General features: G+C 39.1%; 1 protein-coding gene across 1 annotated transcript; it reads left to right on the top strand.

Moving 5' to 3' along the window:
- The first annotated feature begins 213 nt into the window (after positions 1 to 213).
- klf1 (Kruppel-like factor 1 (erythroid)) lies at positions 214 to 3,971 on the top strand. The gene is given in 4 exon segments (XM_052129925.1): positions 214 to 469; positions 926 to 1,116; positions 1,118 to 1,770; positions 2,739 to 3,971. Coding segments are annotated over 4 exon segments (1,095 nt in total). The 5' UTR covers positions 214 to 394; the 3' UTR covers positions 2,915 to 3,971.
- Positions 3,972 to 17,867: the final 13,896 nt, after the last annotated feature.

Here is a 17,867-nt window from a genome sequence, read left to right as displayed (position 1 = left end):
TGTTTCTATTTAAATCCCATTGAGTATGTCAGTTTCATTGTGACTTTCTGCTGTTAATTTGGTTTAAAGTTAATGAGCTGGAAAGAGTGAATGGCACTTTTTAAAAATTCTGGGCTCTCTTTTAAGCTCCACCTACACTCACAACTCTCAGGGGTCTTAAACTTAAGTTTATCACTGATATAGTGAAAAAGAGAGGGAGAAAGAGAGGAAGAAAGATAGACCAGCATTAATAACACTGTTTGTAAATATTTTGAATTTAACACTAATTCCTGAGCTCCTGTTGTTTGGCTTTTGCACATGCAAAATCATTTTGGACAAACAAAAGGTCATATATTGGCCTCTTCTAAAGACATTATAAAATAGGTCTATAATAAATGCTAAAACGGCAAATCGAATGGCTGTGACTCAAGCCGTACTACCTTCGTTTAGTTCGTTTTCAAACTACAGCACTGCCTCTGAAAATATGAAGGTATGTTTATTTCAGATATTTTATCTCATATTTTGTGGACCTGTTAACAAAAAAAATGCTGTATTTATTAAAGTAATTATGAAACGTACCCTAATTATTTTAACTAATTTAATTATTGTAATTTATCCTTTTCTATACATGCTAGTTTGACACCAAGTGTGAGGATAAGTTTGCATGTTTTTAACATAAAAATAGGTGAAACAACAACAACAGTATGGGCTGCTGAATAAGACATAATGCTTTTATACACTATTGCAAAAAAATAAAAAATATAATAAAATTATAAGCTTTCTCACATCACCAAAACATCACCTATTGTCAATAAAAATAGAATAAAACAGCAGGAAGACCTTTGTTTACTATGTTATAATAATATCTATGATGTTTGATTGTATATCTCAAATGCTGAATTGAGGTCAGTAATGATTTTAAAATATTTAATGAATGACACTAAAGGCTTGGAAGTTTGAAAATGGCTTGTTGGATTTGGACTTCAAGGATTGCGGCAGTTATGAAGCTTCACAGTGTCTGACAGATGAGGGATGTTTGGATTTTCTGCTGTCTGATTGGAGCAACACATCACCTGAACGGTCCACCACTCAAAACTACACTTCCCAAAGGCCACCGCCATTGCAGGACCAGATTCACTCCGGATCTCTACCAGATTCAGGACTTGAGTGGTCAAAAGGACCAGGCAAGGCTAAACAGACCCCAAGTTTCCATTACAAGTTCACTTGCTGAGCTACTTCCTCATGACGGATCTTTAAGTTCCTCAATGCCAGACCTTTTTAATGGAGGATATTTGGAGCAGCAACAAACTGGGAAATCAATCTCTTTAGCAGAAAACCCCCACCAGTTTAGTTTCCCTCTTGCAAATAATATGGACAGAGCAAGCAAAATAGGCAACATGGGGAAGATGCAGTCATGGGATTTTGGACACTACCCCCAGCCTGCAGCTCCAATACCCTTCCCAGACTCCAAGTTTGTCCAGACGTCTGGGATCAGCATGGACATGTCGGTCTTTCCTCCACGCCATCACCATGACTTTATCCAAAACTACTCCCGCCCAAGACTCTACCAACAGCAAGTGCACTACGCCCACACCCAGCCAGCCAGCCACTATCCCTCCACACAGAGCATGCTGCCTGACTCCACAGTGCCCCCTGTAGATCTGGATAGGAAGCGCATCCGGAAGGGGGCGTTGAGGAAGAAAGTCCCAGTACACATTTGTGAATATCCTGGCTGCAACAAGACTTACACTAAGAGCTCCCACCTCAAAGCGCACCACCGTTCACACACAGGTAATCAGAAATACACAATTCAACAAACATGTGTGCAGATGATCAGAATGAACCATCATGTTTGGACACACCTGACTGAATTACAAAATATTTATTTAATGTCAATTTATATTTATCAACAAAAACATTTAAGTTATGCTTAACTGTTTGAAATTAGTTTTGTAGATTAATACAGATTTTGCCTTTGTATGAATTTCTGTATAAAATTTAAATTTGAATGAGAATTTCTGGTCTCACTTTATATTAGGTGTCTTTAACTATTTTGTACTAACATTAAAATACATAAAATAAATGTACTTATTGTGTAACTACATGTTGTTCTGCAAGATTTCTACAAGATTCATATTTTCTGCTACTGAGGTTGAGGTACGAGTAGGTTTAGGAGTAAGTGTAGGTTTAGGGGTTAAAGTTAGGTTTAGGATTGTGGTAAGGTGAACAGTGTAACTGCAGATGTGATTAAATGCAGGTACTTTAAATGTAAATACAATGCAACAACACATACATACTTAACAGTTAAAGTACATAGTAATTAAAGATACCTAATATACACCGATCAGCCACAACATTAAAACCACCTGCCTAATATTGTGTAGGTCCCCCTCGTGCTGCCAAAACAGTGCCAACCTGCATCTCAGAATAGCATTCAGAGAGGATGTTCTTCTCACCACAATTGTAGAGCGGTTATCTGAGTTACCATAGACTTTGTCAGTTCAAACCAGTCCCCCCATAGCCCCCTTTAATTTCTGATTCTGGTCTCTACATACTACATTCCCATACTTCCATTGAATGTTATTTAAAAGTTTTGATGGCGTTACTATTATATTAAAATGTGTAATAAAGTAGTAATAAAGGATTTGTAGGTGTCTGTAAACGTTTGATTGGTAGTGTACACAAACCCTAACCCTAAGCTAATGTTACTTAAAAGAACACAATAAAAAAATTTACATTTTTATTTCTGTTATCTGCAGGAGAAAAGCCATATCACTGCACATGGGATGGATGCGGGTGGAAGTTTGCCCGTTCAGACGAGCTGACGAGACACTTTCGAAAACACACAGGACTGAAGCCATATGAGTGTGTACTCTGCCATAGAGCCTTCAGTCGGTCCGATCATTTGGCACTACACATGAAGAGACATGTCTGAGAGATGGGCGCACACACACACACACACACAGGTTTCCTCAGCTATTTAAATCAGGACATACTATTGTTTTTCTACAACTAATTACTATACACTAACCCTGACCCATCTTATAATAAAACAAAAAACATCATTTACTCTATTTATTAATTGTTTTAACAATTGAAGATGTGGCTGGATTCCCCCAAATTATTATAATTTTTTTTTTTTAGGTTTAGCTCACTTCTGGAGAATTGCATTCATTTAATGCATACATTTAATAGTCTTTGAGAGGACCTGTGTTCAGGTGAGGTGCTGGACAGTCTTTATCCATGAAAAGTAACTGACATGTTCATACTGTATATAATAAATGGAATTAGTATTTTGTGTGAATTGCCAAAGGAATTAACCCCTCTAGATTCTCAAAGATAAACAGCTACAAAATTGTAATTACATACAGTTCAAACATCTGACTAATTTCCAATCTGGACCCTTTCGCTAAACTGTATGATTTGAACGGTAATACATTTAATTATATGTCACAATTAGGATTATCTCATGAACATAAATATGCAAGAAATATATTCCTACATAGCTTTAAGTGTGATTAGAAAAGAAAATTGTTGTTTTTTAGGTCAATATTTACAATCTACACAAATAAAACAGCAGAGAGCATATTGTATAAACCACATGGTATAATTAACAGTTTACATTTCTAATTAACATTCTATTATTTTATGATAGTGTTCTATTTTCAGTCTTTAAAGTTTGATTTACTTTCCATATTCCTAAATGTGTGGACACAATGTTTCCTTTTAGATAAGCAAACATCATTAAGGGTGTAATTGTTATAGGCATTTTGCTATTTATATCAAGAGAAAAATAAGTATATTATGCTTGAGTTAATTAAAATATTTTGAGTGTATTTCAAGATCTATTTTGTATTTTATACATTTTTGATCATCTATAGCTTATGAAATTCTGTCCTTTCTGAAAGTCTCATTTCTAACCAATAGATGGCAAACTAATGCAAACCATCCTCTCTGTCACCAACTGCTCCAGCGCATTGAATAAAGTTAAATTTGAATCACACAGTCAAGTTTTTCATCTGTTATGGTCATTTTGGTGGGGTTTATACCCTGGAATATAAAACAGACCCAAGATACCACAAGCACCATGCACAAATAGCATACCATAAGCACAGAGCACCATACCCATCATACAAGATCACTAGTCATTGAAAACCTGGAAATATGGTCATTCATATATATATATATATATATATATATATTAGGGCTGTCAATCGATTTACATTTTTAATCAAATCAATGACATGGTGTCCCGATTAATTAATCGCGATTAATCGCATATACAAATATTTGCTGAGAAAGCCCCTCATATAACAATAACTCAATATATAATGATTATACATATTTATATAAATATATAATTATACATTTATCTTTAAATATTTAAAAATTATATATATATATATATATATAAAATATTCAGATAATTAAAATGCTTTACATTCTAGTAGCAGAAGAGTTAATCATTAATAAGACATTACAAAAAGTGGCTTTAGAATACAGTGTATTGTTTACTACCATATTATTGATCATAAGTCAATCTTTGGCACACAGTTCACAGCAATCCATTACACAAGTGAATTTGTCAATCAGTTGGAGATTTATTATGAGGGCTTGTTTAAGGACCCGTCAATTTAACACCTATCTCCAAAATAACTGAAAGAATTTTTCGGCCTGTAGACCACAAAATGTACAGAAATATATCGACATCACAATTAAATCTCTCAACAAGAAAATAATTAGTGGGGTAGTACTTATTAATAAGTTTGAAGGAAATTTCATTGATTTTATTCGTGATTAAATATTTATGGGTAACTTCCAAATTTTGGAAGTCCAACCACACCCTGCGTCAGACATGCTTGTGTAGCGTCTCGGGTGTGTTGCATCATAAACATAAAAAGTTATATTACTCAATATAAATAAAGGGAATTTTTTGGATTCAATACAAGTTAAACTGAACTGACAGCATTTTTGGCATAATATTGATTACGACAACAAATATAGTTTCCACTCGTTCCTTGTTAACAAAAAGACACTTACAATGGAAATGAATGGGGCCAGTCCTAAACATTTAAATGCACTGTGTTAAAAAATTATAGCCCCAAGATATTATGTGTTAACATGATTTTAATGTAATAATTTTACAGGTGAGATAAAATTAGTGTTTACCAGGTTACAAGGTTTACCAGCATTATGTCGTCATGATAATTAAGTTAGATTGGGACCCACATTTTACTAGTGTCTTTAACTACTACTTTTGGTTCAATGTACTCATTATGTACATACAGTAAATGTTGTTGAATTGTACTCAAATGTAAAGTACCTGCATTTAATTACAGTATATCTGTGGTTATACTGCTAACCCTACCCCTAAACCTACCTCAACATCAGTAGCAGCAAACATAAATCTTGTGAGAATTTTGAAGTTACAAAATAAGTACATTGTATTGTATGTAGGCTATTTGTTAGTACATAGTAGTTAAAGACACTTAAAATAAAGTGGGATCAAAGATTGGATATTACTTTATACAGATGAGGTTAGTAAGCGATTTTAATCACACTAGAATCATGTTAATAAGTTCTTTAAATCTTGTGGCTATACTGTTGATACAGTATATTTTAATGTATATGAGATGGCCCCATTCACTAACAGTACATCTGTTAGTGAATGGTGCCATCTCATATACATTAAAATATACTGTATCAACAGTATAGCCACAAGATTTAAAGAACTTATTAACATGATTCTAGTGTGATTAAAATCGCTTACTAACCTTACTAACAGTGCCTTTACCTATGGAATTACCAGCATTTATGTATAAATGTGTCTTAAAAATATTCACTATGTAGGTTGGCAAAAGTATGTGAACCCCTAGGCTAACTGTCTCAACAAAAGCTAATTAGAGTCAGGAGTAGGTAAACATGGCATCCAGTTATTGAAACAAAATTGGAGGTGTGGGTTAGAGCAACTTTGACGTACAAAAAGCACTAAATATTTTGAGTTTGCTATTCACAACTGCTATTCACATCTGCTAATGTGGACCAAGCCTCGCAAAAAAGAGATCATTTTTGCAGAATTGTTGCTTTGCATAAAGCTGGAAAGGAATACAAAGTTATCTCAAAGAGCTATGAGAGATGAAAGATGAAAAGATATTCATCTGTCCACATTTAGGCAAATTGTATATAAATATAGATTATTTAGTACTGTGGCTACTCTCCATAAAAGTGGCCATCCAGACAAGGTGACTCAAAGGACACGCTGTAAAATGCTCAATGAAGTAAAAAAAGAACCCTAGAGTGACAGCTAAAAACTTGAAGGAATCAGTTATTAAATCCAAGGGTTCACTTACTTTTTCCACATCACTGTTAATGTTTAAAGGGATGTGTTCAATAAAAACATGAAAGATTTTGACTGATGGTGTGTTGTTAGCTTAAGCACTAATTTATGACCAATTAATGCAAAAAACAGCTAATTCCAAAGGGTTCACATATTTTTTCTTGCCACTACACATTTCAAATATCTGGGCCATTTTTGTCCTGAGCCCTGGGTAATGTCAGTATCTGACCCTGCTGAAAAGTAATAAAACCCTGACCATAACCATAAACAAGGTCTGTTGATCATAGTAAGGCTGTTGGTTTACAATGTTAAAACCATATTTGGTTGGATACAACTGATATTAGCAGCCGGAGATTAGCCTGGGTTACGGCCTGAGTTTCCGACATGCATCACAAAAGCATGTGCTCAGTAAGAGAGCATATGAGGACACAATGCATGTATATTACACCTGTTTGAGAGGCAAATCAGGTGGAAACTGCAGCAGCTGACTGTTACCTCATATCCATTTTTTATTTATTTTTTACAACTGGATGATAAAAATGAAGAATTTAAAAAAAAATTCTACTTCTATTAAATCGTGGTAGCACATTGCTGTACATATTAAGATAACTGTAAAGAAAGTTATGATGTTAAACAGAGATCAGTGATCCAGACTGAAGAAAAGGAAGGGAAACAGGAGGAAGGGGGAATGGAGAGGCCAATGCAGGTCATTATCCTTTGTGAGAAGCTGACCAAATGCAACACAAAACACCATCAAATCAACGTTTTGTGACTTTTAGTTGTCTGTTAGATCTAGAACTTTACTTACAGGCTTTTATCTTTTTTTTAAGTCTCTCTCTTCCAGGAACATTATTAAGGTAATTGTCAAAACATCCACTACAATATAATGAAATATTTGCAATTTATTTACTTAAGATAACAGTGTATCTCAAAGTGAAAAGTGAGTGTCTAGCAATCCATGTCACCTTTGCTTATCTGACTTCCTTTGTTACTTGTGAAACCATTGTGGTTAACCAATTACAGTTACTCAGCTATCATGGTAGACATGAACTTATTTCATTTTCCTAATTAATCTATAAACAATAAGCTGAAGCTTGGCATCTTGCTTAATTTTCCTGCGTGTCTGCCTTGCGTGTCTAGAGCCTTAGATTTAAAATCTTACTCGGGGCAAGGGGATGCAGAACGACCTACAGCGGTACTGGGAACTGGCACTATCTAAACAAAATAGGTGTTATTTTAAAGCTTAGACTCTAAGCTTTAAAATTAATTTGCTGGCAAATTCGAACTGTTTTGATCTAATAATTTGCACATTTATGTACAAACATAAAAAGATGAGAATATATCGTTGGAATGGTCTCAATTAGTAACATGTAATGAGTCATTTTGTTTCACTCAGAGGCCAAACTGCAGTGAGCATTACTGGCAAACATAAACATAAATATAATAAACAGGAGTGTCTTTTTGTCACATATTTCTTTTCACATATTTCCTGAAACATACATTTAACATAGACAATGACATATCATAACTTAAAGCAGACTAACCAGATTCAAACAAGCCCAAACACAACAAAACATTATAAGTAGATCTTGAAATAGTTTTAGGTTACAAACTGGTAATTATAAGGGTATTATGATATAAATGTGGTTTATGAGGACATTTCTAGTGTCCCCATTATTAAAATCGCTTAAAAAAGCATACTAAATTATGTTTTATTGAAAATTTAAAAATGCAGAAATATATGCAGAAATAATTTGTGTGGGTTATGTTTATGGGTAGGGTTAGGGGATAGAATCTATAGTTTTTACAGTATAAAAATCATTATGTCTATGGAGAGTCCTCATAATGATAGCTGCACCAACGTGTGTGTGTGTGTGTGTGTGTGTGTGTGTGTGTGTGTGTGTGTGTGTGTGTGTGTGTGTGAGTGAGTGAGTGAGTGAGTGAGTGAGTGAGTGAGTGAGTGAGTGAGTGAGTGAGTGAGTGTGTGTACTTAATATTTCTGTTTTCATTCATTTAAGTCCAGTCACTTTAGACTGGGAGCATCACAGGTGTAACAAAGTGAAATAAAACCAATAAAATTGTATGAAAATGATCTAAAAACATAATGTGTTTAGATGCCCTGTGTAAACAAAGTCATGGATTTGTATTCCAACTGGATGACATAAACTACAGTTTTCAGAAAAAAAAGAAGAAAGGGTTAATCGGTCAGTTTGGACTGTAACACAATATAAGAGTCATAATCATGGAGATTCGTTTTTCTTCTAACAAAGGGAGGCCTTGTTTAATCCAGGATATTAAATTTTTTATAAACTGTACTAGGTGACAATATGTCCTCTTTTACCTGAGCATGTCCTTTTTTCAGACCTGAAAAATTGCACCAACAGTGTCAAGAAGAAAAAAGGTCACTAATGCTTCATCTTTCATGTAGTTGTCTTTTCCTATTTACTCTCTATGCAAAAATGCATTCAAGTATATTGAATATATAAGGGCCTGTTTAAAAAATAATCAGAATGCAGTAAGTTCACTTAAAAACATTCATTTCTAACCACGTAATATATATATATATATATATATATATATATATATATATATATATATATATATATATATATATATATGTATATATATATATATATGTATATATATATATATATTTTGTTAATTTTAATAAAATGTATCATTTCATAACATCTATAAACAAATTAATCTCCATTATGATCGAATCATGTCAATGTGATAATTTTTCATAACAAATCTATTCGCCCTACTTAAGAAAACACAATGTTTTAAGGGGGCCTTTAGCCCCTGCAATGGGGTTGTTTTTTTAACCCCAAATAAATGTAAGCGCAGCATAGTTCTAACGGGAAGACTAGCAGCTGTACATCATCGCACCATTAGCTGGGTAATTCCCAGCCAGTCACATGTAAGCCATTACCTTATAAGTCTGCTCACAATCTATCACATTGCTGTTTCAGTGTGCTAACACGGCAACCTCCACCACCCCACCACCACCAGTTGAGTCCCGTCCTGCACGGGGGTAGGCTCCTCGCCCCTGCCTCCTATCTCTGGCAGGATATGACGGTTCCGAGTACAACTTCTTCAGACCACCAGACGGGCCTACACCAAACTGAGACATTACTTTTCTGTTTTATACTCATCAAATAATTGTCATCTTAAATCTCACTCATGTCTGCAAGTCTTCCTGATAGAAATTCCTTTCACTTATTGGTGTGGAAGTTTGATTTAATCAAAATAAATGTGATAATTTCAGGGATTATCATCAGCTACATAAATTTGCAACATTTTAAAAATTATTAAATATTATTAGATTAAATTACCTTAAAATCAAACTTTAGGCATTGCGTGCAATGATCACATGGAACAGGAATCATGTCTATTGTGACAAACAGGTGTTAAGGAAAGTACTGTAGTAGTTTTTGTTACTGTTTACCCCGGGGGCCTAGTCTGTAGTACCTTATTATAAGTGAACCTAAATAAACATATTCAAATAATACAATAAAAAGGGCATGTCTTGCGCCCTTTAAATTTGAAAAAGGGTATGAACTTGAGGGGAACTGGTTCTTGAAGCACTGACCAGCTGCAGTCCACTCTTTGTGAATCTCCCCCACATTTTTGAATGGGTTTTGTTTCACAATCCTCTCCAGGGTGCAGTTATCCCTATTGCTTGTACACTTTTTTCTACCACATCTTTTCCTTCCCTTTGCCTCTCTATTAATGTGCTTGGACACAGAGCTCTGTGAACAGCCAGCCTCTTTAGCAATGACCTTTTGTGTCTTGCCCTCCTTGTGCAAGGTGTCAATGGTCGTCTTTTGGACAGCTGTCAAGTCAGCAGTCTTCCCCATGATTGTATAGCCTACAGAACTAGACTGAGAGAACTAGATTTAAAGGCCTTTGCAGGTGTTTTGAGTTAATTAGCTGATTAGAGTGTGGCACCCGGTGTCTTCAATATTGAACCTTTTCACAATATTCAAATTTTCTGAGATACTGATTTTGGGGTTTTTCATTAGTTGTCAGTTATAATCATCACAATTAAAAGGAATGAACACTTGAAATATATCAGTCTGTGTGGAATGAATGTATACATTATCCAAGTTTTACTTTTTGAATGGAATTACTGAAATAAATAAACTTTTTGATGATATTCTAATTATATGACCAGCACCTATATATATATATATATATATATATATATATATATATATATATATATATATATATATTTATTATGGCTGTCGATTTAACGCGTTAATTCGGTGCGATTAATTTTACAAAAATAACGCTAAAATCTTTTAACACATTTAATCCCCCTTCCCCCAGACCATAATTAGGAAGATTCCTGAAAAATGCAAGCTTGTAGTACCACCTGTTTACTGCAGAGGGCAGTAAGTGGAACTTACAACGCGCAGTTTATTACAGTGAAGAAAACACTTCAGTAGGCGTTCTTGCGTTCAAAACACACGAAGGGATATCAAGATGTGTTTAAATATTGAGTATTAAACTACACTCACCTAAAGGATTATTAGGAACACCTGTTCAATTTCTCAGTAATGCAATTATCTAATCAACCAATCCACATGGCAGTTGCTTCAATGCATTTAGGGGTGTGGTCCTGGTCAAGACAATCTCCTGAACTCCAAACTGAATGTCAGAATGGGAAAGAAAGGTGATTTAAGCAATTTTGAGGATGGCATGGTTGTTGGTGCCAGACGGGCCGGTCTGAGTATTTCACAATCTGCTCAGTTACTGGGATTTTCACGCACAACCATTTCTAGGGTTTACAAAGAATGGTGTGAAATGGCAAAAACATCCAGTATGCGGCAGTCCTGTGGGCGAAAATGCCTTGTTGATGCTAGAGGTCAGAGGAGAATGGGCCGACTGATTCAAGCTGATAGAAGAGCAACTTTGCCTGAAATAACCACTCGTTACAACCGAGGTATGCAGCAAAGCATTTGTGAAGCCACAACACGCACAACCTTGAGGCGGATGGGCTACAACAGCAGAAGACCCCTCCGGGTACCACTCATCTCCACTACAAATAGGAAAAAGAGGCTACAATTTGCAAGAGCTCACCAAAATTGGACAGTTGAAGACTGGAAAAATGTTGCCTGGTCTGATGAGTCTCGAGTTCTGTTGAGACATTCAGATGGTAGAGTCAGAATTTGGCGTAAACAGAATGAGAACATGGATCCATCATGCCTTGTTACCACTGTGCAGGCTGGTGGTGGTGGTGTAATGGTGTGGGGGATGTTTTCTTGGCACACTTTTGGCCCCTTGGTGCCAATTGGGCATCGTATAAATGCCATGGCCCACCTGAGCATTGTTTCTGACCATGTCCATCCCTTTATGGCCACCATGTACCCATCCTCTGATGGCTACTTCCAGCAGGATAATGCACCATGTCACAAAGCTCGAATCATTTCAAATTGGTTTCTTGAACATGACAATGAGTTCACTGTACTAAAATGGCCCCCACAGTCACCAGATCTCAACCCAATAGAGCATCTTTGGGATGTGGTGGAACGGGCAGTGGCGACACGTAACTGTTGATAGTGGGGGGGGGGGGGGCACAATTTAAAGTTCATGGTGGTATGCATTGTTCAGGGTCAGTAGAAAAATGTGTTTTAATTAACCCAAATCTCTCGGGTATTTGTTAACCACATAGCAAGTTTTCATAAAAAACACAGCGTCTGCACCACAGTAATGAGACAACTAGCAGGTGTTCTTAATCAGAAAGAAAACAAGAGCTACTTCCTGGGTTGTGGCGTGCTAACTTTCCATTCATAATAAATATAGCCACGCCACCTTGCAAAATGCTTTAACAAACTTATGACCTAATCCTATTTTTGTGACAACTTACCATTAGCTAAAAAATAACAAATGTAAATGACAATAACAAATGTACATATGCTTTAAAAACCTTACCTTGTCAAAAGAATTGTAGGCGTCGGTCCTTTCTGCTTGCAAACCTTGTTACAACGTCCAGTATGTTAACGGCGTGTCCTTTTTCAATCTGTAATATTGCCAGGTTAGAAACACGAGCATCTGTCATTGTTGTCCTCAGGTAAGTTTTCAGTTGCCTCAAAGAAGAAAAGCTTCTCTCAGCCGAAGCTGTAGTCACTGGGATAGTTAAGTAAAGCACGTAGAGTTTGGACAGATTTGGAAGAGTGTCACGCAGTGCCATTTTGCGAAAGAATCGCAGTCTTTTTTCCAGCTGGGTGCACTCCTCTTCCTCATTACTCTTCTCAGCAATGCCATCTCTGAACATTCAGGAAAACAAGTTGATTTCAGAGTTCAGATCTTCTTGATCAATACTATACGTGGTGGAAACAGCGCCAACACTTTCATCTGATGGGCTCTCAGAAGAGAGAACGTCTGCAAGGGACTTGAAAATGGACAGGTCATTCTCGGAAAAGCGGTCCTCTACTTCCTCAATAAGGGTATCCAGAGTGCTGTACAGTATTTCAACTCTGTAGTAGTCCTTGGGCTTTTCAAAAGAGTACTTTACCCCTCCTCCCAGTTTTGTGGGAATAACCCGTTTGCATGGCACACAAGGGCCAGAAAAAACGTTTTTCTGGCACAGTTCATTGACGTGATTAAAGGTTTGGGATGCAAAATCGTCACTTCTCATTTCCTTTAGTACTGACACTATTGATTTAACCATCGCCAATGCTGTTTGATATGTAAAGTCTTTTGATTGAAGAAATTTGGACAGGTGGTTTGTTTGCATTAGCACTCTCCGCATAAAAAACATGCAGTACAGAAAGTTGTAGTCTTGCACATTTCTGAGAAGTGCACAAGCTTCAGTTCCAGCTTTTGAACCCCCATGTGAAATTTCATTCAGAGCTTGAAGCATTTCATCAAAATTTTCCAACACAGCTCTGATAGCCTCGACTCGGCAGTTCCAACGAGTGTCGCTGAGTGACTTAAGTGTAGTTGGCCCCGCAGAATACGTTTTTTGTGAAGTAAATTTTTCAAACACAGCATGTCTCTTTGAGCTTACTTCAATGAAATTTCGTAGAGCCTGGAGAATTCTGAAAGCATTTCGGACAACTGGAATGCAGGAAGCCATGTCCACCACGCAGAGATTTAATATATGAGCATAACAGTGAACATAGTGAGCTAGAGGATTTTCGTTAAGTATCCGTGTGGCCACACCTTTGTAGGGTCCTCTCATGTTGGCGGCTCCATCATAACATTGACCTCTTAAAGCTGAAATATCAAGTCCCAAGGCTGATAATGTACTCTTGATCAGTGTGGAAAGTGAAGCCCTGTCCGTCTGCAGCGTCCTGTAGAAGCCAATAAACCGCTCCTGTATTTCAAATGACTGGTTTACGTAGCGCACTATGAGAGCAACTTGCTCGTGTCTTGACAGATCCATTGTTTCGTCTGCAATGATGGAAAACACTTCAGCTTTTTTTACTTCATTTACGATAGAATCTATTACTTGTGAAGCCATGATTTCGATTATTTCATTCTGACACGAGCTGTGTAGGTAGGTGAAGTATTTCTCTCGGTTAACCATAAATCGTTGAATCAGTTCGTTGTCTGTACTACGCAGTTTCATCAATTCCCACAAATTGCCTTGATTTGTGGAATCCATTCCCTCTTCGTGTCCCCTCAAAGGTATACCCTGGCGACCGCAAAATAAAGTACTCTCTATTACAGTTTCTAAATATGCCCTGTTGTCCGCCACTGATTTTTTCTTTTGACTATCAAGCTGGGACGCAACGCTCCCTGTTTTACAGGACTGCAGCCTACCCTTCCATTTAGCAACGGTCTCTAGATGAGCTTCACACTTTGAATGTTCCCGAAATCTTTCATTTACTTTCTTCCATGTTTTAAAACCAGTAACTCGAAATGCCAGTTCACTGTTTGGCCACTGCCAAAAGCAGAAAGCTCTGTCATCACGTACGCTGTATTCAAGCCATTTATACTCATTGTACCACATTTGCCTGAATTTTCTGTTTTTGATCTCGCAGGCACTGGCTGGAAAATTAGTTACTGGCTGATACGGGCCTTCTTCAATATATTCCAAAGCTGCATCCGGTCCAAGGCAAGGGTCTCTTTTATCCACAGACTCGACAGTTGCACCCGCACTAACCTGAGCGTTTGAAATGGTATCGTCACTCTCGTTGCTTCTAACATTCAAAACTACAGATGAGTCCTGTTCTGTGTCTGTTGATGTCTCTGGCGTTGGTGGTTTAGATTTTTTGTTGTAGAAAAACTCCAAACTTAGCTGCCTTTTTGCCATTTTAAAATATTTTTGAATGCCTCGTGCTGACTGAACAGTTGTCTCATTAAGTGAGCAGTCGTTCTCGCGAGAACAAATATAAAGGTGTGTTTATGCTAATATCTTTGACATTTTGAAATAACCTACATATTTGCTACCCTCTTTACAAAAAAAAAGTGTGTTTGTGTGTGTGTGTGTATATATATATATATATGCCGCTCTCCTCATTAGACACAGGTGTTAGACATAATTTAGCTCAGGTGTAAGCGCCCTTATACCGCTTTTCTCTCCCGGACGGGCGCTTGACCATGCCCCCGCTGCCACAATTTTCTTCAAACTTAAGTACTACCTCACAAATTATTTTCTTGTAGATAAATTTAGTTGTGATGTCGATATATTCTGTGCATTTTGTGATCTGCAGATTGTTAGAGATCATATTATTCCCAGCTTTCAACTTTGTTTTGAAAGTGTTGTTGGCAAAGTTTAGTATTCATAAAAGTATGGTGGTTATAAACCACTAGTTTTAATTTTTAATTCAGAGGTTTAGCAATACCTAAGAACAATTTCCAATTTTAGTAACAAGAAAGCTGTAAAGTGTATTGAAATATGTAAACAATTTGATATTTTTATTAAACTGTTTATTTATTTATTTTCCTTTTTGTTGTCGTTTGTTTTAATATACCTCTTGGCTCTAGATGTAAAAGTTTTGTAGCATTAATTTAAAGAAATCATAATAAATCTCCAACTGATTGACAAATTCACTTGTGAAATGGATTGATGTGAATTGTATACCTGTAACGATTTGTGGGAAGCAGGACAAGGTAGACGGGAGGTAGGATCCAAATGCGGCTTTATTATTACACAAAAATAAACAAACTCAGGAAAAAAGAAAAGATCCACAAGGGGAAAAGGAAACCAAAATGCTGGATTGAACACCGAAGGGGTGCAGGCATCGAACATCCACGGAGGACAGGGTAAACCTGAAACGACAGACAGCAAGGAACATGGACAGCAGGGTAACCTCGGACGGATGAGCAATGAGAGCATCAACAAGGAACACACGAATAAACGAACATGAAGCGTCAGAAAGGGACATGAAACGCCAACGCACAACAACAGGAAGGAAAAACAGCGGGGCTTAAATAAAGAGACACGGTAATGACAAAATGACGGACAGGTGCGGACAATAACACAGTGACAGGGCCGGAAAAGACGGGAAGTGTAGTTTTCACAGAGAAAGTGAAACACGGGCGGACAACAAGGAAGACATGACAGGGAGAGTGATCGGTAAAATAGAAAACACGGGGCGGATAACAAGAGAGCGTGACATGGAACGTGACTAGTGACGGGTGAAACAGAAAACATGGGGCAAAAGACACGAAACACGGTGCAGGTGAGCGAGACCGTGACATAATCCCAAAAGGACCGGATTCCAGACGGTCTTAAAACAAACAAAAAAAAACAATAAAAATTAATGAAGAACCCAGGAGAGACAGGGTGGACTAGGGGGAAAACAGACAGACCAGGGGGGAAACAAGGGGCACAGAGACAGACCACGGGGGCACAAGGGGCATTGAAACTGACCACGGGGGTAATTAGACAGTCCACGGGGGCACAAAGGGCAGACAGGCAGACCAGGGAGGCCGAGAGGGCAGGCAGGCAGACCAGGGAGGCCGAGAGGGAGGGCAAGCAGTCTATGGGGGTGTGTGAAGCGTCAACCGGGCAGGGACAGGTTCAGGAGGCCTGGAAGGCATCCACAATGTGGGGATTGGCCTGGGGGGCCCGGGAGCTGGCCACAAGGCGAACACCGGGTCAGGAGGTCTGGGAGTGGGCCATGGGGCAGGGGCAGATTTGGGTGGCCTGGGAGCTGGCCTCTGGGCAGGGGCCGGTACAGGAGACCTGGGAGGTGGCCGCAGGACAGAGGCTGGCAGAGCAGTGTGAGGCGGAGTCTAGGAGGACTTCAGAGGCGGAGCCGAAGGAGGCGTAGGCATGGCCGTGGGAGGTTCAGGAGGCGGAGCCAAAGGAGGCTCGGTAGGCGGAGCCGAGGGAGGCGGAGCCAAAGGAGGCTCGGGAGGCGGAGCCAAAGGAGGCGATGGCATAGAAGGCACAGGAAGTGGAACCGAGGGAGGCTCGGGAGGCTGAGCCGAGGGAAGCTCGGGAGGCAGAGCCGAGGGAGGCGAGGGCGAAGAAGGCTCTGAAGACGGAGCCGAAGGAGGCTTCGGAGGCGGAGCCTGGAGGTGGAGCTGAAGGAGGCTCTGGAGCCGGAGCCGAGGGAGGTTCAGGAGGTGGAGCCGAGGGAGGCGAGGACGAAGAAGGCTCTGAAGGCGGAGCCAAGGGAAGTTCAGGAGGCGGAGCCGAGGGAGGCTCAGGAGGCTCAGCCGAGGGAGGTTCAGGAGGCTCAGCCGAGGGGGGTTCAGGAGGCTCAGCCGAGGAAGGCCTAGGAGACGGAGTTGAGGAAGGCAGAGCCGAGGATGGCTCGGGAGGCCCAGGAGGCGGAGCCGAGGGATACTCCGGAGGCTGAGTCGAGGAAGGCTCAGGAGGCGGGGCCGAGGAAGGTGGCGCCGTAGGAGGCTTTAGAGGCGGAGACCTGGGTGGCTCGGGAGGCTCGGGAGGCGTAGCCCTGGGAGGCTCTGGAGGCGGAGCCCTGGGAGGCTCGGGAGGCGGAGCCCTGGGAGGCTCGGGAGGCTCGAGAGGCGGAGCCCTGGGTGGCTCGGGAGGTGGAGCCCTGGGAGGCTCGGGAGGCGGAGCCCTGGGAGGCTCGGGAGGCTCGAGGCGCGGAGCCATGGAAGGCTCGAGAGGAGCCCTGGGAGGCTCGAGAGGAGCCCTGGGAGGCGGAGCCCTGGGAGGCTCAGGAGGAGGAGCCCTGAAAGAGAGCGTGACATGGAATGTGACTAGTGACGGGTGAAACAGAAAACATGGGGCAAACGACACGAAACACGGTGCAGACGACACAAAACATGGTGCAGATGACACGAAACACGGTGCAGGTGAGCGAGGCCGTGACAATGCCAATGATTGACTTATGATCAATAATATGGTAGTAAACAATACATTGTATTCTAAAGCCACTTTTTGTATTGTCTTATCAATGATTAACTCTTCTGCTACAGGAATGTAAATCATTTTAATTATCTGAATATATTTTCTATATATATTTTTTTTTAATATTTAAAGATAACTATGTATAATTATATATTGATATAAATATGTATAATCATTATATATTGAATTATTGTTATATAAGCGGCTTCTCAGCAAATATTTGTATATGCGATTAATCGCGACTATTTAGTCAGGAGA

The sequence above is a fragment of the Xyrauchen texanus genome, chromosome 7 (genome assembly GCF_025860055.1).
Source record: "Xyrauchen texanus isolate HMW12.3.18 chromosome 7, RBS_HiC_50CHRs, whole genome shotgun sequence".
Taxonomy (NCBI): Eukaryota; Metazoa; Chordata; class Actinopteri; order Cypriniformes; family Catostomidae; genus Xyrauchen; species Xyrauchen texanus.
This window is presented reverse-complemented; position numbering and strand designations above follow the sequence as displayed.